At 36.6% G+C, this 26,806-nt stretch overlaps 1 protein-coding gene and 1 non-coding gene across 2 annotated transcripts; one reads left to right on the top strand and one right to left on the bottom strand.

Moving 5' to 3' along the window:
- Positions 1 to 8,101: 8,101 nt before the first annotated feature.
- Positions 8,102 to 13,300, bottom strand: LOC123895286. Its single transcript, XM_045945543.1, has 3 exons — positions 11,641 to 13,300; positions 9,226 to 10,848; positions 8,102 to 8,721 (listed from the first exon to the last, which is right to left on the bottom strand). Exons 1-3 carry the CDS (start codon positions 13,298 to 13,300, stop codon positions 8,102 to 8,104), a joined length of 3,903 nt encoding a protein of 1,300 aa, XP_045801499.1.
- LOC123903362 lies at positions 12,816 to 12,922 on the top strand. The gene has a single exon (XR_006807939.1). It is a non-coding gene; the product is annotated as a small nucleolar RNA R71 (small nucleolar RNA).
- Positions 13,301 to 26,806: the final 13,506 nt, after the last annotated feature.

Genomic DNA, 26,806 nt, shown 5'->3' with positions numbered 1-26,806 from the left:
ATTATTTTGATCGGGTACTCCCTCAAGCATTGATTTCATTTTAATAGCCTTAATATTATATTACACAACCTCTCAATTTGTCAACCAATTACTCCTATTAACTTTGATGCCTAAATCTGGTAAGAGTCCTTGAATTTGCAAATCATTTCCTCCTTTATTCCGATTTTTGGTTGGCACATTTGCTTCTCTTAATCACATGTTTTTAAATGTCAATAAAATGTCATTATACATTATTATTGCCTTGGCTAAAAATTATAGGAGCAGAATTATTCCACCTGATTGAAAACAATTCAAATTTAAATTTGGACCTTTCATTCTTCCTTTGACCCAAAGCATACCATAACCGCCACATAGCTGGCAGCCTGTTTCATGCCTAGTTATTGCTATTTATTTTTAATTAGTGCTATTTTATTTCTTAATCGTAACTAATGTTAATAATCCCTCCTCTCATTTCTATCTCGTTTTCAATTCCATATTAATACCTTGCATTTCCTATATTTAAGGAGATATTACTCTATATTAGTGCATGTCTTTGGCCAAAATATAAGGAAGCATTCTTGTAGACCCAAATTGTTCACGTGTACTCGCGTCAAGATATTTGCAACTATTGCATACATATCCTCCATGATAGCAAAAACCTATCCTTTCCCATTAACCTCCTTCACGCTAATAACCTTTGCTTCCCTTGTAACTTTCCTTAAACCACGATGGTGCTTGAAACGCGAGTTCAAACTCTTAACATCTATTTTCACACTTCTCGTACACAACACGCGGTGTTTCATATTTAAAAATTGGATCGTCGAAACGAGCTCTGGAGCATGAGATGTCGTGTGTGCTTTGTAGCTGCGAATTTAACTAGTATAGTGCTTGGAAGGAAAGCGTCTGAGGTAAGGGCTTTTTCCCCATACATTCATGCTACATAGGGATTTGTTGTGAGATGATGGTAGAACCTTTATCACTTAAAATAAACCAAAGGAATTAATTCTATAAAAATAAATAAATTCGTTTGTATATATGCTTCTAGTAATTAGACTAATTATACATATGCCTAGTGCTTGCTTATTATTGCATATGCCTTGTCATGCATGCCGTGTATATATATGTTTGTTAATTTCCTATTTATTTCATATGATTAAAGATTTTGGTTTCCTTCTTTTCCTTGAAGCGTATGAATATTAGTTTGTGGGTGTGATCTAATAAATATAAATTAAGGGACGTGAATAAAAATACAGGGAGTGTTAGTTATGTCGCAGGTCAAGTTGGTCTTGTTAAGGAAGTGGAGTTTCATGCATCATATAGGATGTGTATAGCAGAGTTCCTATAGGTAGCCTTTGTGGCTTGGTTTATTTTTTAGCCTGTGTGGCTTGTTTATTTTTTTAGCCTGTGTGGCTGGTTTATTTTTTTTAGCCTGTGTGGCTGGTTTAATTTAGCCTGTGTGGCTTGGAGCCTGTGTGGCTGGTTCTCTCATTGGTATGAGACTTATTATCCGGATCATTAGTATATCATATAGGATGGTCTTAGTTACATTTCATTTCATGTAGAGATGGAACAATTAACAATAGTAGTAAGTGATGATCTTGGTCACAGAAGAATCAACAAAAAAAAGATTAAAGAAAAAGTATAGTTAGTCCAGGGTAAAGCGGTGATCGTTATCTTCTCCTCTTTCATTTGATTTTGTCGTGCAATTTGTAATATGTGTAATATTGCCTTGTTTATTACTGTCGTTGAACAATAAGATGCTATCTATGTTTGTATATGTGTACTCTTATCACCCAAAAGTTTTTATAATAAACTAATAATTATATTTTCGATAAGGTGAAGTGTTTTGTTATTATTTTATAACATTTTCTTGTGGTGAGTATGATTCAATATGGATCCGGAAATTGACCCTTACAACCAACATTTTAGGTACTCAAGGAGAAAGCTTTGATTGAATGTGATGTGATGCTTGAAGCGCGTACGAACGGGGAAAAAAAAAATTGGGTTTTGTAAATTGAGAATTTTATGTAATAAATAATTCGCTGTTGTATTTTCCTCCGGTAGCAAATTTTCGAAGTATAATTCATTTTTAATTAAGTTTATATTTTCAAGAATTCTATTTGAATTATTATATAACTATTTTATTTTTTTGTAAGGAAAGAAAAAAATAGCCGTACGTTTTATAATTAAGAAAAATTCTCACTAATATCTTGGATAAAAATCCGGGATGTTACATTTGGTATCAGAGCAATAATCCTCGGACGATTTTTGGGGTGGGAGCGATTTTGTTTACGACGAATGCCTTGATTGATGTGTGATTTTTTTTTTTTGTTTTTGGATGTGCTTGTTATGATTAGTGTTGCTTAGCGTACTATTCGTTTACCACAATTGTATGGATTCTTTTGCTTAATTGAAATGATTTTGTGGTTGGTAGAAGCTATCCTTGCTTTTGTCAATTTTACATTGAATAGACCTTATACTCTTTTAATGAAAATGAATGTATTTTTTTTTTTTTTTTTTTTTTTGACGACTATAGATAAGTTTTTTTTTGAGTGAAATATTTTTGAATAATTTTGTAGTCTTTAGTTTTGAAGAAATTTATTACTACGATGATTTTAAAATAAGTAAATTCTTAGAGAACATCTATGATGAAGTAATATGATCTTTAGAAAAATGTTTCTACCATATTTTGAATTATTATAATATTTTTTTTTTTCCCTAAAGCTGCAAATTTTTTATTTTTTTTATCTTTGCAATTTTCTTGCTACTTATGTTAGATCAGAGTGCGCAGCAGAAATACGACGTTTAATATATTTTATGTCTCACCTTATTCTTAAGCTTTCTTATATTGTCAAAAATTTATTCAAAGAAGTACTTTACATAAAGAGTTTTTGAAAATTATACTTCAAATTTTTTTATTGTCTAGTTTTCGGGACGAAACTAAATTTTTGGTGGGTAGAATGTAAGACTTGAGAAATCTATTTTAATATAAAGATAACTATTTTATTTATGAGTCAAAATGCTTTAACTTCGTCTTTTATAACAAGTGATTTTATTACGTTTGATTGTATAAGAGAAATTTACGTTAATCTTTTTATTTTCTAGTTTCGAGGACGAAACTCTTTTAAGGGGGTAATAATGTAACGCCCCAATATTTTATATGTTTCTTTGTTTGCGATTTTTATTGAATTATTATTATTATCTTATATATTTTATCTAAAGTATTTAATAAAACTTTGCCACTACATAGTTTATTTAGTTATTAGGAACTCTTATATTGTTTAATTATATTTATTTAATTTCTCATCATGCACTTTGGTTTCACGTGGAATGGCATGAGCTCCCATATTTTGTTCTATCAATTAATTTACATTAGAGACAACAATGATTACCATTATTACTTCCTAATTATTTTGATCGGGTACTCCCTCAAGCATTGATTTCATTTTAATAGCCTTAATATTATATTACACAACCTCTCAATTTGTCAACCAATTACTCCTATTAACTTTGATGCCTAAATCTGGTAAGAGTCCTTGAATTTGCAAATCATTTCCTCCTTTATTCCGATTTTTGGTTGGCACATTTGCTTCTCTTAATCACATGTTTTTAAATGTCAATAAAATGTCATTATACATTATTATTGCCTTGGCTAAAAATTATAGGAGCAGAATTATTCCACCTGATTGAAAACAATTCAAATTTAAATTTGGACCTTTCATTCTTCCTTTGACCCAAAGCATACCATAACCGCCACATAGCTGGCAGCCTGTTTCATGCCTAGTTATTGCTATTTATTTTTAATTAGTGCTATTTTATTTCTTAATCGTAACTAATGTTAATAATCCCTCCTCTCATTTCTATCTCGTTTTCAATTCCATATTAATACCTTGCATTTCCTATATTTAAGGAGATATTACTCTATATTAGTGCATGTCTTTGGCCAAAATATAAGGAAGCATTCTTGTAGACCCAAATTGTTCACGTGTACTCGCGTCAAGATATTTGCAACTATTGCATACATATCCTCCATGATAGCAAAAACCTATCCTTTCCCATTAACCTCCTTCACGCTAATAACCTTTGCTTCCCTTGTAACTTTCCTTAAACCACGATGGTGCTTGAAACGCGAGTTCAAACTCTTAACATCTATTTTCACACTTCTCGTACACAACACGCGGTGTTTCATATTTAAAAATTGGATCGTCGAAACGAGCTCTGGAGCATGAGATGTCGTGTGTGCTTTGTAGCTGCGAATTTAACTAGTATAGTGCTTGGAAGGAAAGCGTCTGAGGTAAGGGCTTTTTCCCCATACATTCATGCTACATAGGGATTTGTTGTGAGATGATGGTAGAACCTTTATCACTTAAAATAAACCAAAGGAATTAATTCTATAAAAATAAATAAATTCGTTTGTATATATGCTTCTAGTAATTAGACTAATTATACATATGCCTAGTGCTTGCTTATTATTGCATATGCCTTGTCATGCATGCCGTGTATATATATGTTTGTTAATTTCCTATTTATTTCATATGATTAAAGATTTTGGTTTCCTTCTTTTCCTTGAAGCGTATGAATATTAGTTTGTGGGTGTGATCTAATAAATATAAATTAAGGGACGTGAATAAAAATACAGGGAGTGTTAGTTATGTCGCAGGTCAAGTTGGTCTTGTTAAGGAAGTGGAGTTTCATGCATCATATAGGATGTGTATAGCAGAGTTCCTATAGGTAGCCTTTGTGGCTTGGTTTATTTTTTAGCCTGTGTGGCTTGTTTATTTTTTTAGCCTGTGTGGCTGGTTTATTTTTTTTAGCCTGTGTGGCTGGTTTAATTTAGCCTGTGTGGCTTGGAGCCTGTGTGGCTGGTTCTCTCATTGGTATGAGACTTATTATCCGGATCATTAGTATATCATATAGGATGGTCTTAGTTACATTTCATTTCATGTAGAGATGGAACAATTAACAATAGTAGTAAGTGATGATCTTGGTCACAGAAGAATCAACAAAAAAAAGATTAAAGAAAAAGTATAGTTAGTCCAGGGTAAAGCGGTGATCGTTATCTTCTCCTCTTTCATTTGATTTTGTCGTGCAATTTGTAATATGTGTAATATTGCCTTGTTTATTACTGTCGTTGAACAATAAGATGCTATCTATGTTTGTATATGTGTACTCTTATCACCCAAAAGTTTTTATAATAAACTAATAATTATATTTTCGATAAGGTGAAGTGTTTTGTTATTATTTTATAACATTTTCTTGTGGTGAGTATGATTCAATATGGATCCGGAAATTGACCCTTACAACCAACATTTTAGGTACTCAAGGAGAAAGCTTTGATTGAATGTGATGTGATGCTTGAAGCGCGTACGAACGGGGAAAAAAAAAATTGGGTTTTGTAAATTGAGAATTTTATGTAATAAATAATTCGCTGTTGTATTTTCCTCCGGTAGCAAATTTTCGAAGTATAATTCATTTTTAATTAAGTTTATATTTTCAAGAATTCTATTTGAATTATTATATAACTATTTTATTTTTTTGTAAGGAAAGAAAAAAATAGCCGTACGTTTTATAATTAAGAAAAATTCTCACTAATATCTTGGATAAAAATCCGGGATGTTACAGAGTGAACTTAGGAATTCAAGTGTCAATTGAACATAAACTAGGTTAGCTTGTGATAGAAAATAATTGAGATGGAGAGAATCAAGCATAAAATTGACACTATCATACAAACCTAACATTTTTAAACAAGCTTCATCACAATACCTGGTTGATACAATTTCTCTAGTGCTTAACTCTTGGTAAAGACTAGCTTGCTTTTCATTTCTGCCTTTCCTAAAGATGACTTCATAGTTTGGTTGAGCCATTATAATTGTATTTTCCTTTGTAAGCTTCGTGCAAGTGTGTACTTGTGAGGACTAAATTGAACAAAAGTGTTGCAAAAAGAGATGATACTGGAAGGCCGGGTGAATTAATTAGGAGAAGTGTTGAATGAAATGAAGTTTTTAAGGAGAGCTTGGCATAAGGCATATGGCGCCGGCCATAAGTTGTGTGGCGCACGCCACATGCTTATTGGCATGTGTGTGTGGCGCCGGCCATATGTGTTACCTGACACAAATTTTGGTTTTGTCTTTATATTGGGTGGCTTATAGTGTGTTATTGGGTATGTGACTCAAATGGTATTAATGCATGGCGTGTAGCAGTGAAAGAAGGAATCTTTATATAGCCTTGCAGGTCACATGAGTTTGCATGTTCATAATAATTATAAAAAGAGATGATACTTGTGCATGTGACTTGCAGAAAATTAAGTCTAGCTTGTGGCATATAGGGTCATGTGAGCTGATAAATTTTCTTGTTGTGCAGTGTGTAAGAAATGCTTTTGACTAGACTAAACAATTATGTGGATACTATAATTGGATATTGACCATAGTAGCAAACCAGTACGAAAGATTTAACTAAGTTGAATAGTATATATATAGATAGATGAAACATGCAGAGAAAGGAAATCTAACATGAAAATACTTGCATAATTTATTAATACCAAAATAAAATAATTGTATCTAATTGAGAAATTTATGCAGGAAAATTAAATAGTTTGGATGCATAAAAAAATAAAATACTGAAAGCGGGAAATAAATGTTTTCTTTCGCGCAAATTTATTCAAAGAGGTGTTTCGGCGCGAAAGAAGAAAATAGACAGATGTTTGTCGTCAGCCACTAGGTTGTGGCGCAGCGGGAGGCAGTTGAATGGCGCGAATCTGGTCCGAACAACGATCGAACTGTTCTATGACCAAGTCCATGAATCGATAGAAATCTCCTTTTAAAGTTGCAAGATCCGTACGAAGAGCAACGAGTTCTTTCTGCATGCCGGCAATGGCAACTCCACAGTCAGGTGGTGAGGTAGAAGCAGCTGTAGGGGTAGGTGATGGAGGTGCAGGTGTGTAAAAGAAAAGTGGTGGTTCTGGTGGTTCTGGGTCATTAAGAATGTAGTAAAATGGCGGTGTTTCGGGGTCAGTTTCATCTTGTCCCTCCAAGTTATAGAGCCAGTTCTTTTTATCGTGTACATTAGTTTTGGTATTGTACGGCAGAGTGAATTCATGAACAGGCTCAAGGTTGATCAATAACTGGAAGGTATCAGGGCCAAGGTTTCCAATCAGGTGGTTGTTGAAGCAATATTCAATTCCCATAGGTTCTACTCCTATAGAGAGGTCAATTTGTGACAGGGGGGTGTAGAGGTCTAAGGCTCTAGCTATGATGGTGACAAAACCACCAATGCCTATGTGGCGAGTTGGGTCTTTGGTGAATTTTGCTAAGCTGTCAAGTAGGAAGGATGCAGCATTGAGTGGTCGACTTTGTGATCCACAAAACATTATGAACAGTTCTTCCCTACTGACGGTTGTGACGTTGGAGGGTTTTCCAAAGAAAGTGTGGGCAATAATCATGTGGAAGTATCTTATTGCCGGGTTATGGATTGCTGTGCTTAGTCTTTCATCGGGGGGTGAGTTAGGGTTGCCCGAAATGCTGCCCCAGAAGCGTTGAAGCTCACTTTCCATAAAAGTATCTTCTTGTATCTTGGTGAAGGCATCTGGGCCACAAGGCACTCCTAGGTATTCAGCTATTTCTCGGGTGGTAAGACGGTAGGATTTTCCGAACAATCTAAAACTGACAAGACCTCCATGTATGGGATTTCCACGTGTCGGCTCATACCTAAACGCACTCAGGAATTCCAGAGTCAGATTTCGGTAGGTGGGTGGGTTTGAAAAAGTGAAGCGGTCCCAACCTAGTTGGTTAATCAAGAATCTCACGCTCTCAGAAATTCCTAAGGCTACTAAGGCGTAACTGTCTGGAAAAGCATGGAATGATGTCACTCGGTGGGAAAGGTCTTCGTAACGCTGCTTCTGTGTGGCGCTTCTGAACTTAACTATCATTTTGTCCTCCATTTCGTTTTTTTTAAAATTAATTCAGTATCTGCTATTTTCAGTAAGAGAAAACAATCATACAAGTTAGTGCTGATCAATAAAAAAAAATAAAAATAAAGCATATGAAAAATGGAAAATACACATATGGGTTGCCTCCCATGCAGCGCTTCGTTTAATGTCGGTAGCTCGACAGTAAAAGTTGAAAAACTAAGTTGTCGGAGGGAGATCATCTAGCTTAAAGCTAGAGGAGTATTCTCCATCGCTTGGGATATAGTAATGCTTTAGACGCTGCCCATTAACAATAAATGTTTGTTTTGACTGACTTTTAATTTCTATAGCGCCGCTTTGGAAAACTCTATTGATTTCAAAAGGTCCCGACCATCGCGATCGGAGTTTTCCAGGGAACAATCGCAATCTAGAGTTAAAAAGGAGTACAAGTTCTCCCACTCTGAATTCTCTCTTATGTATATGCCTATCATGCCATTTTTTAGTTCGTTCTTTGTATATTTTGGCATTTTCATAGGCGTCTAACCTTAATTCCTCTAGTTCATGCAAATCTAATATCCTTTTTCTACCGGAAGCTTGATAATCCATATTAAGGGTTTTAACTGCCCAATAGGCTTTATGTTCTAATTCTACCGGCAAGTGGCATGACTTTCCATAAACGAGTTTGAATGGAGTGGTTCCTATGGGTGTTTTGTAAGCTGTTCTATAAGCCCATAAAGCATCGTCAAGCTTTGCGGCCCAATCCTTTCTAGAAGTGGAAACAGTTTTCTCTAGGATTGATTTGATTTCTCTATTAGAGACTTCAACTTGGCCGCTTGTTTGTGGATGGTAAGGTGTTGCAACTCGGTGTTTCACTCCACATTTCTTTAATAGACTTTCCAATTGCTTTGATATGAAGTGAGATCCGCCATCACTTATAACTATCCTAGGGATTCCAAACCTAGGGAAAATGGTTTTCTTGAACAACTTAATTACTACTCGCGTATCATTTGTAGGTGAAGCTATGGCTTCTATCCATTTGGACACATAGTCTACGGCCACGAGTATGAATTTATTACCCATGGAGGATGGGAAAGGTCCCATGAAATCTACTCCCCAAACATCGAAGATTTCGACCTCTAAAATGTTATTAAGCGGCATTTCATTTCTTTTGGAAATATTTCCAGTTCGCTGGCATTGGTCACACTTTGCAATGAAAGCGTGGGCATCTTTGAAAATGTTAGGCCAGTAGAGTCCTGCTTGGAGGATTTTATGGGCAGTTTTAGACGTGCTTGCATGTCCGCCATAAGGTGATGAGTGGCAGTGGTTGAGAACGCTCTCTGTTTCTTCTTCAGGGATGCACCGACGAAAAATTCCATCAGCGCCTCTTTTAAATAAGAGAGGCTCATCCCAATAATACTGTTTGACGTCATGAAAGAACTTTTTCTTCTTTTGATAGGTTAGCTCAGGTGGTAAAACTCCGGCGGCTAAGTAATTGGCGAAATCAGCGTACCATGGAACAATGATTTGTGCAAATGCGGTTTCTGTGTATTCATGGCTGATTTTATTTTTGTTAGGAGGAAGGTCAGATTGGGCAATTAACCTATCACAGGGGAAATCATCATTAATTGGGATATGTTCTTCCCTAGTATCATCTATTCTAGACAGGTGGTCTGCTACCGTATTTTCTATGCCTTTCTTGTCTTTGATTTCTAGGTCGAATTCTTGTAGCAGCAGTATCCATCTTAGAAGTCTTGGTTTTGCATCTTTCTTACTCATAAGATATCGGATTGCTGCGTGATCGGTGTAAATGATGATTTTAGATCCTACCAAATATGAGCGGAATTTGTCGATTGCAAATACGACAGCTAAGAGTTCTTTTTCGGTGGTAGCATAGTTTAGTTGTGCCGCGTCTAGAGTTCTACTTGCATAATAAATAGCATGTAACTTTTTGTCTTTTCTTTGGCCAAGAACGGCTCCTATAGCGTAATCGCTGGCATCACACATGATTTCAAAAGGTTCACTCCAATCAGGAGGTTGCATTATAGGTGCGGAAATCAAGGCTTGCTTAAGGAGCTGGAATGCTTCCATACATTTATCATCGAAGATGAATTCAGCGTCCTTCATTAAAAGACCGGTTAAAGGCTTGGTTATTTTAGAGAAATCTTTAATGAATCGCCGATAAAAACCGGCATGTCCTAGAAAACTTCGTATTTCTCTAATTGTTTTTGGAGGTTGAAGGTTTTCAATTACTTCTATTTTAGCTTTGTCTACCTCTATCCCTCTATTGGATACTATGTGTCCTAAGACTAGTCCTTCACGAACCATGAAATGACATTTCTCCCAATTGAGTACTAGGTTGACTTTAACACATCTTTGTAATACCAATTCTAAATTAGCGAGACATCCTTCAAAACTTTCCCCATACACAGAAAAATCATCCATGAATACTTCCATGATATTGTTTATAAAATCTGCGAATATCGCCATCATACATCGTTGGAAGGTTGCAGGGGCGTTACATAATCCAAAAGGCATACGTCTATAGGCAAAGGTACCTACAGGGCATGTGAAGGTGGTCTTTTCTTGGTCGTCGGGGTGTATCGGGATTTGGAAAAATCCAGAGTATCCGTCTAAATAACAAAAATAGGAGTGTTTAGCTAGACGCTCGAGCATTTGGTCAATGAACGGTAAAGGAAAATGATCTTTCCGAGTGGCTTTGTTTAATTTTCTATAGTCGATGCACATTCTATATCCTGATTCCACTCGCTTAGGTACAGATTCTCCCTTCTCGTTTTTGACAACTGTTAGTCCTCCCTTCTTTGGTACTACATGAACAGGGCTGACCCACTTACTATCAGATATTTGATATATTATGCCTGCGTCTAAGAGTTTCAGTACTTCTTTCTTAACTACTTCGCTTAAGATAGGGTTTATTCTTCTTTGGTGTTCTCTCGAAGCCTTTGCATCTTCTTCTAATAAGATTCGGTGCATGCACACAGAGGGACTAATTCCCTTTAAGTCTGAGATGTTGTAACCTAAGGAAGAAGGATATTTTCTTAAGACATCTAATAATTTTTCCGTTTCTATCGGGTCTAGGTCAGCGTTCACTATGACTGGGCGACTCAGATTTTCGTCTAGATATTCGTACCTAAGGTTCTTGGGTAGCGGTTTGAGTTCTAGCGAAGATTTTTTTGGTTCCGGCGTGAGATTGGGTTCGAATGGAGGTTCTTGAATTTCTATTTCTTGAGGTAGTTCTTTCTCTATTTCCTTAACACACTCATCAATTATGTCTATGGCATAGCAAGTGTCTTCGACAGCCGGTGTTTGCATGAATTTAGAAAGAATAAATTCAATTTTCTCTTCGCCTACTTCTAATGTAAGTTTTCCTCGCTTAACGTCTATTATTGCTCCTGCAGTGGCTAGGAATGGTCTTCCTAAAAGGATTGGAATACATGAATCTTCCGTAATGTCCATTACTACAAAGTCGGTAGGGATATAGAGTTGGCCAATTTTTACTGGAATATTTTCTAGGATACCTACAGGGTATTTAACTGAACGGTCTGCTAGTTGAAGAGACATCCTAGTAGGTTTTAGATCACTCAATTTTAACTTTTTGCTGATTGAGAGGGGCATGAGACTAACACTTGCTCCTAAGTCGCATAGTGCCTTATCTATTACGTAGTTGCCTATTACGCAGGGAATTGAAAAACTTCCTGGGTCCTTAAGTTTAGGTGGCATTTTGTTTTGGAATATGGCACTGCATTCTTCGGTAAGTGCGACTGTACTATCCTCATCTAATTTCCTCTTGTTTGATAGAATTTCTTTAAGAAATTTTGAGTATGTTGGCATTTGTGTTATTGCTTCTGAGAAAGGTATGGTTATGTTTAGTTGCTTCAGAAGTTCTACAAATTTCTTAAAATGTCCTTCAGTTTTAGTCTTAGCTAATCTTTGAGGAAAAGGGATAGGTGTTTTGTAAACAGGTGGTGCAGCAGGTGTAAGCTTTTTAGTTGTCCCCTCCTTATCTCCTAATTGGGGATTTTCGGATTCTCTCTCAAGCTCTTTTGGTGGTTCACTACTCTCGGCTTCCTTGTTGGTTATCTTAGCGCTTTCTGAGTTTTTTACTCCAGAATCAGGTGGTCCTTGCAACTCCTTTCCACTTCTTGTGATTATAGCATGTATGGCATTCGCATGCCCTTTTGGGTTAGGCTCGGGTTGTCCTGGAAATGTGCCAGCTGGGGCGGCAATAGTTGCTTGTTGTTGTGCCACCTGGGAAATCTGTGTTTCTAGCATTTTGTTATGGGTGGCTAGGGCATCTACCTTAGTTGCTAATTGTTTTACCAATTCATTAGTGTGAATGTTTTGGTTTAAGAATTTTTCCATCATAATATCGAAGTTAGACTTCCTTGGTGGATAAGGTGCGGCTGGTTGTGCTCCTTGCTTTTGGTAACCTGGAGGTGCTTGAGTAGGATTGAGTGTATTATTGTTCCTATAAGATAAGTTAGGATGGTTCTTATAGCCAGGATTATAGTTATTGGATAGAGCGGCATAATGCACTTGGTCGAGTCCGGCTAAAATAGAACAATCAGATGGTACGTGACCAGGGATTCCACATACTTCGCAATTTGGTTGGATTGCAGCTACGGTGGATGTGGTTGGCAGGGTTAAACTCTCCAACTTTTGAGTAAGGGCTTCTACTTTGGCGTTGACATGGTCTATGCCACTTACTTCGTATATACCGCCTTTTGTTTGGGATTTCTCTATAGCAGCGCGTTCGCTTCCCCATTGATAATGGTTTTGGGCCATGTTTTCTATAAGCTGAGTGGCTTCTTGGTATGGTTTATCCATCAGTGCTCCACCGGCGGCTGCATCTATGGTTAGTCTTGTGTTATAAAGCAGCCCATTATAGAAGGTATGGATTATGAGCCATTGTTCTAAACCGTGGTGTGGACAGAGTCTCATCATATCCTTGTATCTTTCCCAAGCTTCGAAGAGTGATTCTCCATCTTTTTGCCTAAATCCGTTGATTTGGGCTCTTAGCATAGCTGTCTTACTTGGCGGGAAATATCTAGCCAAGAATTGCTTCTTCAGTTCGTTCCATGTAGTGATGGAGTTCGAAGGTAGAGCTTGGAGCCAAGCTCTAGCTCTGTCTCTTAAAGAGAACGGGAAAAGACGGAGTCGTATTGCTTCGGGTTCGACACCATTGGCTTTGATCGTGTCTGCGTACTGCACAAACACTGATAAATGGAGGTTGGGATCCTCCGTAGGGGAACCGGAGAACTGGTTTTGTTGCACGATTTGCAACAAAGCGGGTTTCAACTCGAAGTTTCTTGCTTCGATGTTAGGGGGCGCGATGCTCGAATGCGGTTCTTCTTCGGAAGGAACGGCGTAGTCCCTAAGAGGACGTGCGTTGTTAGCCATAGGTAAGAGGTTTTGAAGTTCGCGGATTCGACGTTTAAAATGAATAAAACGTTCTATTTCGGGTATAGGTTGTTGTAATGGTTCCTCGGAGTTACGAGTATTGGGCATACAACCTAAGAAAAAAAAGGTTGCCTTAATCGTCACAAATTAAAAACTAATTAGCGAAAATTGACTAAATTAGTCCCCGGCAACGGCGCCAAAAACTTGATGCGATAACTCTGCAAGTGCACAGGTATATCGTGTAGTTATAAAAGATTATCGATCCCACAGGGACTATTTGTTAATATTTCGCTTATGTTTTTAATATATCGTAAGGTTAAGGCTAGATATTAATTAAAGAAGGCGTTTTAGATAATTAAATTAACTGTGTTGAATAAAATATTATTAAACTAACCGGAATGTAAATTAAGTTGCTTCAATGGATTCGGTAATTAAACTGTGTATTGAAATAATGTTACCTTTTTAATAAACTGAAATTGATTAAAAGATACGCGTCTCACACTCTCGCGCTATTGAGTAATATCGTATAGTTATAAAATAAATGTTTCACTTTCGCTCTCGCACTTACTTATAAAAAATACTTTTTGAAAATCAATTCAATTTAATTAAAAAGATCTAGTTTTCTCAAAACGACATTAGTTTAAAAATATAGTCTCACGCCGTCGCGCTATTGAACTAATACTATATTATATAAATGAATGCTTCACTCTCGCTCTCACATTTATTTATAAAATACTTTTTGAAAACTAATATAGTTTAATTAATTTTAAAGAGCTGTCGCGGTGTTTTAAAATTAATGTTCAGTTTTTACTATCCGGTACAAATCTCACACTGTCGCGCTATTAATTTATACCTTAGTTAATTTTCACTCTCGTGCAAAATCTTTAATTTTAACTATTAAAAACTGAACAGAAAACTAGATTAAAAACGTAAGTCACAGATTAATTACCAAATCCAAATTAGCTTCCTAATTCACATTCCAGTTAAATAGATTTAGCTACGCATGATTTTATTTGACATGATACTGATTAAATAATTCTTAGTTGAACAAAACATTTAAACAGAGTAACTTTAAATCAAACAGAGCATATGAATATCAAACTGGAATATAATAATACTGAGACTGAATAAAATAAAAGTACTGTTATTAAAACTTACAAATACTAGTGAAACTAGTACAGGTACACCGGAACAAAGGAAAGCAGAGACACTGAATGAAACTGGAAGTGTAAACAGCAACACCACACCTTGCTCCGTAAACTAAGACTACTTAACAACTGAAATTTAAACTGAATTTTTCTCTTAAGTCTGCGTAGAATAATGTGTGAAAAACACTGACTGGTGTTCTCTATTTATAGTCTTTATGAGATACAAATATCTCCTTCGAATCCGTTGTTCCGTTATAAGAAACGTGCATATCTTAGTTGCTTCCACCGAAATCTGAGGAACGCCGAAATCTGAGGAGCAGTTGAGTTGAGGATAAATCCGTGTGAAACGTGCCCGTGAAAATAGGAAGGAAACACTACGTGGCGGGTACTTCAAAGCACATGGCGGGCGCCATGTGTGCAAAGCCTGTGGCGGGTGCCACAAGGCACATGGCCGGCGCCATGTCTTATGTGTGTGGCGAGTGCCACAAGCATGGCCAACGCCATGTGTTGTTGTGTGGACCACATGTGCTTGGCACATGCCAAGTGCATGTGGGCTTGGCTTGTTCGTCCAACTTCTTTTGGGCTTCTCTTCCATCTGATCCAATGTCTTTTTTATCCACTTGACATTAATTTTGTGAACTTTTTTTATTTCGAGAAGTTCCGGAAATACCTGTAATACACAATAAAAAATGATAATAATACTACTAAAATGCAAAGAAAATAATAAAATATTAAACTAATATTATAAAATAAATACTATATTTTTCAGTGTTATCAGTTGCCTCGATGACCCTTATTAAAAATTGTCTTGATGACCCTTATTAGATGTTGCCCCGATGACCCTAAAAAATTCAATTTTTATTGACTATATAAATTTGGTTAATGTTGCATCAATGACCCTTATTAAAAGTTGTCTCGTTGACCCTCATTAAATGTTGTCTCCATGACCTTTAAGTGCAATTTTTATTGGCTATATGGTTAATGTTGTCTTGATGACACTTTTTAAACGTTGACTCGATGTGCATATATAATTCTCATTGGTTATATAAGCATCTCCAATGGTAATACCACTTTGGGTATCATAAGTTACTAACAAGTGGATCCTACAACGCCATGTAATATTTATGCAACTCATACATGAAGGGATTTAAGAGGGTTTTTCAAAATAATTAATCCTCTTAGCGGAACAATCCCGATGAACGGATCTTGATTAAACCATTAATCACAAATCAAAGAACACAAAGCCACAAGTTTATGTGTTTACCTCTTGAAGTGCAGAACCTTTGAGGTAGAAACTGTTTCTGATCACGAGCAAAGCAAAGTAGCGATGCATCTACTCAGTCCACACGAACAGAACTTCTCCGATGACCGGTGCTAGCCAATTCCACCAGAGATTCAGAGAGAATAGGGTTTAGAGAGCGGCGGCTAGGTTTCACTTTGTGAATTAGGTTAAGCTTACAAAACTTCATCACAAGGGTTCTATTTATAGAACTACTTGTGTGGTCATCAAACCAAGCACTTCACCGTACCTGACGGTGGACCGCATTTCTCTATTTTCATAAATTAAATATTAAGTCATACTTAATTATTTAATTACTAATAAGTCCTACTTATTATTTTATAAATAAGTCTTACTTATTTATTTCTCTCATCTATTTGTCCTTTGTGTGTGACCCTATAGGTTCTCGTAACGTTGGCAATAATATTAAATCACATATTTAATATTATAAACAGTGAGCGGTATCTAGCAACACATCACTGCTACCCAAGTGACGAGAATGTCATGTGATCTGACGAAACCTTTCCGTGATAACGATCGTGTGTATAATTACCCCTTTGCCCTTATATCTATATTGAACACAAGGCATAGATTGTGTCACCCTTGTATGGTTCAATATCTTATTTCTTGATCCCAGAATATACTGAGCAACGAATAAGCTCAATATCTCATATTGACTTAGTTCGGCGTGGCCACGCATTTTATCAGTCATATTCCATCAAGAGGCCTACAGATATTGCTCCTGTTATGTAGGAGGGGCAAATTCCATCTAGGTCACTCATGTCCCTCAACATGATTTGTGGAGTACCCATCAACCGACTTTATAGTCATCCTGTTACGGACAATGTTTGAACGGCAACTAAGTACTCTACTCCACATCTAGGGTCCATAGTGGTTTCAGGTCGAAGGGTGGTATACACCATTATCACTATGAGAATAACTTATGACACTTTTCATAACATACTATGTAGCATTCTCATGGCGGGTCAATCCAATATAAATATTACTCCTAATATTTATATCTATGTGAAGACTTGATATCTCATATCCATGACTCGTGAGATGAAGTCATCAGTCTACTCACATAATAGTCTCTATGTTTTACTGTTATCCCACATCACAGTAAAACTTGACTATGGATACTTTAAGAATAGTGTCCTTATGTTTAATGGAGTCTCACTATTAAGTCACACTTAATGTTCCATTTATTAGACTAGCTATTCTAGGGACTTTATTAGTTTGAAACAAACATAATAAAGAAATGCCTTATTATATATATATATATATTAAATATATAAATCAAAGTCATTATACAAAAGACGATTCTATCAAAATAGATTGGCTTTTAGGGCTTACTCCAACAATCTCCCACTAGCACTAAAGCCAATCAGATATTAACTCAACATCTATTGGGCTAGCGTCATCATCAAGCATCTTCTATGCAAGATTTTCTATTAGTGGATAAGGAACTCTTTCCTATGTTGGTACCTGATACATCTTCCAATTTACACTTTTGATCTTCTATCAAAAGAAATAAAGTGTCAAAACTTGTATTTGAATCGTTGGTGAGATATGGTTTTCCGTTGCTTGCAAGATTAAACCAATACCATCTTTAATGAGGTCAAGGGAATCTGCAACGTAAGGAAAACAATTTTCTGCCTCATCTTATGAAACAAACTATTCAAGACTACAATCTGGGTATACTGTTCTTCGGTTTTGGACAATCAGTTTCATTGTAACTCATTTACAATGATCATTTCCAGATCCGATCAAGAAGCCATCCTTAGTGATTTTAAGATATCCATGGATATTCTTGATGGTGATCTAATGACAATCACTAGAAATAATTGGTACATATTGTTTATGCTAATAGCATATAGTACATCTGGTCTAGTACATATCATGATATACATGATCAATCCAATTGCCAAAGCATTTGGATACTTCTCATGCATCCCTTTCTCATCCAATGAGGTTGGATATTGTCTTTGAGACAAAAATACATCATGTGACGTATGAAATAATTTCAATAAAATTAAGCACATGAGGTGTCTGTACACTTCATCAAATTTGTACATAGGCTAAGGTTGAGATATGTCAACAATCTATCTCTATAGATCTTGATTCCTAACTTTTAGGAAGTCTCGCCTAAGTATTTCATCAAGAAACAATTACCTAATCATGTCTTACATGTGTAGTGTATGAAAATTGTCTTGATGATCAGTATGTCATCCACATACAATACCAGATTAATTTAAATACTCCCACTGACTTTCTTGTGTGCACAAGAGTTCCTTTATTAATCTTAGTTTTCATAAAACTTGATCAATAAAACTGATAATTCAACTTTGAGAAATTTGAACAAATTCATAAATGAATTTTGTAATTTATATACTTTTCTAGCATCCTTTAGATTAACGAAACCCTATCCATATGTCAAATACATATGTAAGGTCATTCCAATTAAGGAATGGAACCTCGTTATCCATCTGCCAGAACTCGTAGTAAAACATACAATAATTGCAAGTGGAATCAAATGAGTTTAAGCACTATGATTGAAATAAAGGTTTCTGAAATTCTGGTACACAGTAGACAAGTGTTGTCCACGATGTGCCGACACTTGTCGCAACACTTGTCTTAGCAGTAAGAACAATAAAACAGAGCATTAAAAACATATACTGAAAAGCATAAACGACACACATAATTGTTAACCCAGTTCAGCCTAACAGCCTAATCTGGGGGATACCAATCCAGGAGGAAATTCACTATCAGTAGTATTAATTCGGAGCTAAACTCCCCCGTTTACAACTCCTCACTTAATCCCTACCCAATGACACTTCTACCTAGGAACTCCTAGATATGAGACCCCGTCTCACTCCCCTCAACCTTACAACCAGTAAGGATTTCAATAACAACATAATGGAGACACTCTCCTTGACAAAGATGAAGAAACGCTTCAATAACATCACCACCTAGCCAACGACTAAGTTCACAATTTGGAGTTGCTTAAAAGCTTCCTCCAATTACAATACTCAACTCATTACCTATAGGTTTCTGAGTGAGGACATAGTGACCATCTCACAACCCGAGTGGTTCACTTTACACCAACTCTCCTAGAGAGTGGCTTAAAGACACGAAACCCTTAAAAGACTACATCTTTGATATTCTATTTTAGCTTCAAGTTTCGGTTCATAAAATAGGGTTAGCAGCACCCTTTAAATAGCATAGCCTCGTGGGCTTTTCATAATGCTTCAGCTCCAAGAAATCTTCTAGATGCAAAATATATATTTTTATCAAATCTTTCTTTGCATCAAATATTCCTTCCATAAATATATTTGTTGTAAATATATTTTAAAATTAAATCTTCTAATCTTCTGGAACACACAAAGATTTATTTGAAATAAATCTTTTATATTTTCTGCAGCAATCTTCACAAGATATATTTTTGAAAATAATAGTTCTATTTTTGAAACACAAAAATATATTTTCCAAAAATATAATTCCTTTGGAAAATAGAACTAGGGTTCAGCTGCCTTCTGAAACACATTGATCACGTGCGCCTTGTTGTATAAGAAACCACGAAATAATTCTTCAATCAAATCTTCGAAAGATTGAGTAGAAATTTAAACCCGCTAGCTGGCGCGCACGATACAGAGTCAGGTGTTGTTCCAAAGTGTCCCAACATTTGTCACAACACTTGGGGTCAGCACATTTGTCTCAACACTTGGCTAAAATATGTTTTTGCAAAATGTAGCCAACATACAAAAACCCAACAATCTCCCCCTTTGGCAAATTTTGGCTAAAACAACAATATTACCTTTCCTTCAAGTCAACATGATCACACAACTAGAAAAAAGAAAGTAACACATAGTAAGACTACTTCCAAGAGAGGTGAGTACCATCAGAGGCATGCAATAGGAGGAATAAACACATATAGCCTCACAGAGCAGATAGAGAGAAATAAACTCTCATAGTGGATTCAAAGATAGGAGAAATAAACTCCTATAATCAGAGTACATCCATTCAACAAAAGATCACCAGGGAAAAATAAATTCCCACAAACATAGAACTAGGAAAAATAAATTCCAGCCACCAGAGAATAAAGCCAAGATGTCTCAGCATCTGGCATCACACTTGTCACTTATTCATACTACCACTCCCCCTGAATTTATGCATGACAGAGCACAAGCATACAATGTAATCAACCATAGGAACTACAACATCCTTGTAATAGCAGAAGCATTCAATCAGAGTGATTAACGCTTAATAGTTGTTGTAGACACACATGTGTGCATTCATAAATAAGCATGTACAAGTTACCCATATTTCTATGAATGTAACTAACTAAGTCACCCATATTGCTATGAATGTGACCTAAATCACTCATATTTCTATGACTGTGATCCTAAGCATAAAAGTCATCCATATTTCTATGATTATGACTAAGCACGATGAATCATCCATATTTCTATGACTATGATTATGATCATGCCCTATGCTACAAATTTAAATGCTTTTTGGAATTCTTGCAACACATCACACAGAGCTGAAGGTAACATTTACTCCACTCAGACATAGGCCTAGAAGATTAACACATCGCAGAAAGAACCGCAACAACATACACACCAGATGTCAGCACATTTGTCCACACATCACGCAGATACCAGATGTCAGCACATCTGTCCACACAGATAGATCTTACATATCACAGATCACTACTCCCCCTTTTTAGCCACAAATTCTGACAAATAAAGTCAGTGTGCATTAAACAAAAGAACAGAGGCATAGAGGTACCATAGCAGTATCAGAAGTGCAAGTTACATAACAGAGAGAACTAAACTCTCACAAAAGAACCACATACTGAGAAAAATAAATTCTCACACATCAGATCAGGATGTCTAGACATCAGGCATGACATCACACATCAGGAACATAGCACTCCCACAACCATCAAGCACACTATCAGAGCATAAGCTAGCATTATCAGGCTAGCTACACACTACTACTCCTCCTGAATAGCATTACTCCCCCTCAACATATGCATATATATAACTCACACTCCCCCTCAATACGAGCATAAAAGCATAAGAACATCAATACGAGCATAGAAGCATTAGCACAGAAACAGTCACCAGATGTAAGAACATCTGTCCACACACTTGTCACACACACACTACTTCCCCTTTTTAGTCATAATTTTGACAAACATCATACATATCAGAACACAGAGTAGCAAAAACAGAAATATCCAGAGTGCAGATATTCCAGACCATAGGCACATACAGGTGCTAGAAATCCATGGCCTAGCCCACAAAAGATACGAAGAACAAAAGTAGTGGAAAGAGAACATGCGCGCTTTCATCCACAATACCATGACCAAACTCCAACAGTATAGCATGAAGATCATAAGTAACAAGGCATAAACCTATACTATCTTCATCACATCAACCACATAGTGCACAGAGCTACTACAACCAAATATAACCCCATGGGATACATAGTTCATCAGATATATATCAGAAGTGGAGGAACCATATCATATCTACCACATCAAACTCCATAGTTAACACTCATAAAATAGACATTTTCCCCTTGTTTCCACAACATGACAAGAGCATGAGAAAACATTGTTCTTGGAACCAACATGTACCAACCGGCAGAGAAAACAATGTTAGGAACATGTGGTCCGACAAAAGAAATCTATAGTCAGAAGTCAAAGACATTCCTTTTTTTTTGGCTTTGGAGTGCTTCTGATCTTTCAATCTCAAAGAGTTGTCTCATAATACTCTTAGAGATTACACCCATAAAGGTTATTGGTAGCTTCACCATAAACGTTGTAGCTTGCTTCATAGTTAAAAACATACTTACCAAAAATCCAGCTTCTCATAGCATTATCTCCTTTAAAACACAAATTTCTATTTCTAGACAATTTCTTCAAAATGAATGAAACATTCTCTAAGAGGACAGAAGAGATGTCAACTCTCTTCCTGTCAAGTGAAAATGATGCCCAGAACATCATCCTCAATATTTGGCTCATAGTCAACCACATTCTAGCATTTTGGTGACAGATGTTGTACACAATGTTGGAACACTTGAGATAACACGATGTTGAGACAGATGTTACAACATCTCGTACCAGAACAGACAAGTTATTCAACACAGATGAGTATTATTCAGTGTCAATCTCAAGAGACATATACCAAAAGCATCTTCAACAATAGATATATTGTCATCACTTAAGAACATCAAACTAGAGGTTTCAGAAACAGGTCTGAAACAATCACTTACCATAGTAGTAATCACCTTTGATCATCACATATCTGAGCATTATCGCATCTGATCATAACACATTTGAACACATATAATACTTCTCAGCAGAATGCACATCCAAACAATCGTACCATGCTAGTTCTCTTTTAGTCACACTTTGAGCAACAACTTTGGTCAAGTGGAAGATCATCAAGATTAGTTTCTTCTACCACAATCAAAACCTTAATACTCCAAACCACCATTAGTTGATCTTCAACCTTATTAGATTGAGGACTCTCAGAACCATATCAGCATAAGTTTGGGGGATTGCAGAACAGGTTTCAACAACACTAACTGGTTGGTCCAGGATGTTTCAACATCCGATATGACATTAGACTTATGTTAGGTTCCTTTGGGGGACTCAACCACAACTTTAGTGAGGGATGACAAAGTGTCAGAACCAACAACCTTGGAAGATGACACATGCACGATTTCAACAATAGTGTCATCAACAACAGCAACATTCATACCAGATTGAAAGTTTCAGAGGTACATCTGACAGATGTTCCAACACTACCCACAACATTTGAACTGACAGAACCTTTAACATGAGTAACAACATTTGATTCGATATTAATAAAATTTACCCAAGTAAATCTGGAGGAATCATCAACAACTAAAAAGACATACTTCTTTCGAACAAGGTTTTCAACTTGCATAGGTCTCATCAAATCAGCAATCATCTCTTTTTCTGGTCATGAACCTAGAAGTTTTCGTGCCAGATGTTGCAACATTATGTGAGACATTTGTCCCTTCAACTAGTCTATAGTGCAATGTCAGAGGAGATTCCCTCTTACAGATAACATCAGAGCTGATCAAAATACTAGGATGCTGATCAAGAATAGTACTACAAAGCACATTGGAAATGTTGTTGGCATCTTCACATCCAAAGGCTTAGCATGCTTAGTAGTTTGAAAAATATAAGAGTCAAAATCCCATTTGGTCTTGGTACCAACAGTGTAGATAAAGTTACTCAAGCCTATAGCACTGTCAGAAAACTCTACCTCAGCTTCAGGTTCTTCACTCCTGCCCAAAAACTTATTAATCACATCAGGTGAAAATTCAACACATCTACCCATGTCAAAAACCTTCATGAATTCTTTGCTCAAAGGATCATCACAGTCTTCAGTTTCCTGAGAGCTCTACTAGACTCAATCAAGTCAGTTATCATTTGCTGCCTAGTGAGAGCACCAGCTTTTGCTGGACAGATGTACCAACACCTGCTGCAACATTTGTCCCTGCAAGCAGCCTTTGCTCAATATTCAGCTTTCCTTTTCTTTTACAAGGGACATCAGTGTCCACAAGAATATTTGGATGTTGGTCAAGAACAGTACCACACAGTAAAGTAGGAAATGCTATGGGTAGAGCAAAAGATTTAGCATGTTCCAAAGTGGCATAAAAGACATAAGCACCATAATCAAACCTGGCCTTAGTTCCAACAACATAAATGAACCTAGCCAATTCTTTGGCTACATTACTGGAATGAGTGGTAGGAACCCGATTAACAACAACAATCTTATTCAGAACTGCATATAAAGGAGATAGTTGAGATGCAGAAAGTTTCATTTGACAAGGCCATTGCTTCAGCCTATTCCCAGTGATTGTTCTACAAATATTATCTGTGACTTTCAGCTCAGCTACTTCCTCATTACTTCTTCCCAAAAATTTGTTGATTATAGAGGGTGAGAAGTGAACACACCTTCCTCTCACAAAAACCTGCCTATACTCAGGGTTTTTTAGGATCATCACAATTGTCACCAACATTCACTACAAATCCCCTTACCAGCTTATCAAAACAGTCACCTAGATCAGACACTGTTCTCATCAGACCTTCATTCCTTTCACACTTCTTCTGAATGTGTCACCAAATGTAGCTACACTTGTCTCCCTTTCAAAGTCTGATTTACTAGAAGGGGGTTCTTTCTTTTCAGACTCTTTTTCTTCTCCCAGTAACAGATACATTATTACTCTTTGTCCTTGGTGGACCGTAAAAAGGTTTCTTCCCAACAAATCTTGTCACCTTTCATGATTTAGATTTCTGGACAAGTGTATTGACAGTTGTCACATTTTTACCAGCCCTACTTCTGATTCTTCCTACAACATTAGCACTAGGTGTCTTATCTAGTGACTTGTTACCAGCCACTATATCATTCACAATGACAACATCAGGATCATCACCCACACTTTTGTCAACAGAAGGTTCTTTATCAGCAAACAAAGACCTAATACTCTCATCAGATTTATAGTTCACAACACAGTGATCAGCAGAATTATTACCAGTCATAATTACTTTTGTAGTATTCTCTTTCTCAGTAGTATTCATCTGGTAAGAAATATCTGAAACATTATGATCTATTATAGTTTCAGGTGCTGCAGATGTATCAAAATATGTCGCAGTTGCAGGTGCCACAAATGTACCTACACTTGGTACAACATTTGTCTCAGGGATAGTTTCCTTGAGAGTTTCACCAACACAATCACTTGTGGCCTTAGTGGAAGCACCAAAGTCACAATTAACAACAGCAGGGGGACACAAGAGGATCAACCATCAGTAGTTGATTAACCTTCAATACCAGATCATCCACACATGTTTGAACAACACTCTAACCCTTTTACTTAACAAGGACACATCTTGATCACTGTCCTTGCAGAACCACACTCTGTATCATGACCTTTTGAATAGGCAAGATGTCATGCTTAATAAGTGTGAAGTCACTCACAAACTCCAAAACTTCTTAGTTTGCTTAAAAGCTTGACTAAGATTCTGATTATCAGCCCTTTTCTCGAGTGACTTGCAGTAGATAACCAAAGACAATTATCAGACCTCAGTATCTGACAATATTTTGCTGCCCTTACATCCACTACTAGTGGAATCAATAGTCATGCATTGCTAGAGCATACTACTAAAGAAAGATTAGAACCTCCACATTCTGATTCACATAGGCAGATAAGCTTCTTCTGACCATACAACTTGAGCACTCCTATGCATAATTCCAAGCACCTTACATGCCCAACTGTCATCCAACACGATTCTGCATAATCTGCAGGTCAGATGTACCAACATCTGGGAGCACATCAGTCCCCTTCTCAGGTACCATAATAATAGATCCTTTATCAAGCTTACACAGGAAAAGCAAAACACACATCTGCACTACCACTTACTTGGATCAGAAATAAACTCACCCAAGAAGTCAACCATAAGTTTCTAGTGTCAAAATAAATCCAACAAGATTCTGCATACTGCTGGTCAGATGTAGCAACATCTGGGACGACATCAGTCCCCTTCTCAAGGAACACACCAAGAGATCCTTTATCAAAGCCACTGGAAGTTGGCTTTTAGGGTTAGAAGCAAAAATAAATTGCTCACAACTTCGTTCAGATCTCTCTTCAACAAACTCATATATGAGTGCCTTTATGAGTGGACTTGAGATCACCCTCAAGTATCGTTGGCATCTCCAACAAGTTAGTTGAACCTCACCAGAGGAGAACAGAGTGTAGCACACTCAAAACCACCAGGAGTTTTCCCATCATATATGTATGCAGCGGAATTCAAACCAGAAAACTCCTCAACAAACTTCAGGCACACCATAATGACCTTTGCACAAACTCCACACTTCATGTGCAACAGGTTAACATAGGTTTGAAAATAAATCAAACCATACAGAAGCTCAAACATCAAAGCTATACATCGTGCCATGAATAGTCCATCCTCCACTTCTAGGGACCATTCAAACAAATATGAACTTCTTCAAGTCCAAACAACTTTTCAGTATTCCTTACTTGTTCATAACCAGAAAGTATCTTCCCTAGGATCTCACCCAGATACAGAACAGGATGCCTGCTCTGATACCAATTGAAATTCTGGTACACAGTAGACAAGTGTTGTCCACGATGTGCCGACACTTGTCGCAACACTTGTCTTAGCAGTAAGAACAATAAAACAGAGCATTAAAAACATATACTGAAAAGCATAAACGACACACATAATTGTTAACCCAGTTCAGCCTAACAGCCTAATTTGGGGGATACCAATCCAGGAGGAAATTCACTATCAGTAGTATTAATTCGGAGCTAAACTCCCCCGTTTACAACTCCTCACTTAATCCCTACCCAATGACACTTCTACCTAGGAACTCCTAGATATGAGACCCCGTCTCACTCCCCTCAACCTTACAACCAGTAAGGATTTCAATAACAACATAATGGAGACACTCTCCTTGACAAAGATGAAGAAACGCTTCAATAACATCACCACCTAGCCAACGACTAAGTTCACAATTTGGAGTTGCTTAAAAGCTTCCTCCAATTACAATACTCAACTCATTACCTATAGGTTTCTGAGTGAGGACATAGTGACCATCTCACAACCCGAGTGGTTCACTTTACACCAACTCTCCTAGAGAGTGGCTTAAAGACACGAAACCCTTAAAAGACTACATCTTTGATATTCTATTTTAGCTTCAAGTTTCGGTTCATAAAATAGGGTTAGCAGCACCCTTTAAATAGCATAGCCTCGTGGGCTTTTCATAATGCTTCAGCTCCAAGAAATCTTCTAGATGCAAAATATATATTTTTATCAAATCTTTCTTTGCATCAAATATTCCTTCCATAAATATATTTGTTGTAAATATATTTTAAAATTAAATCTTCTAATCTTCTGGAACACACAAAGATTTATTTGAAATAAATCTTTTATATTTTCTGCAGCAATCTTCACAAGATATATTTTTGAAAATAATAGTTCTATTTTTGAAACACAAAAATATATTT

This window comes from Trifolium pratense, linkage group LG1 (genome assembly GCF_020283565.1).
Source record: "Trifolium pratense cultivar HEN17-A07 linkage group LG1, ARS_RC_1.1, whole genome shotgun sequence".
In the NCBI taxonomy this organism is placed as follows: Eukaryota; Viridiplantae; Streptophyta; class Magnoliopsida; order Fabales; family Fabaceae; genus Trifolium; species Trifolium pratense.
The sequence above is the reverse complement of the archived record's forward strand: the minus strand, read 5'-3'. Positions and strand labels throughout refer to the sequence as shown.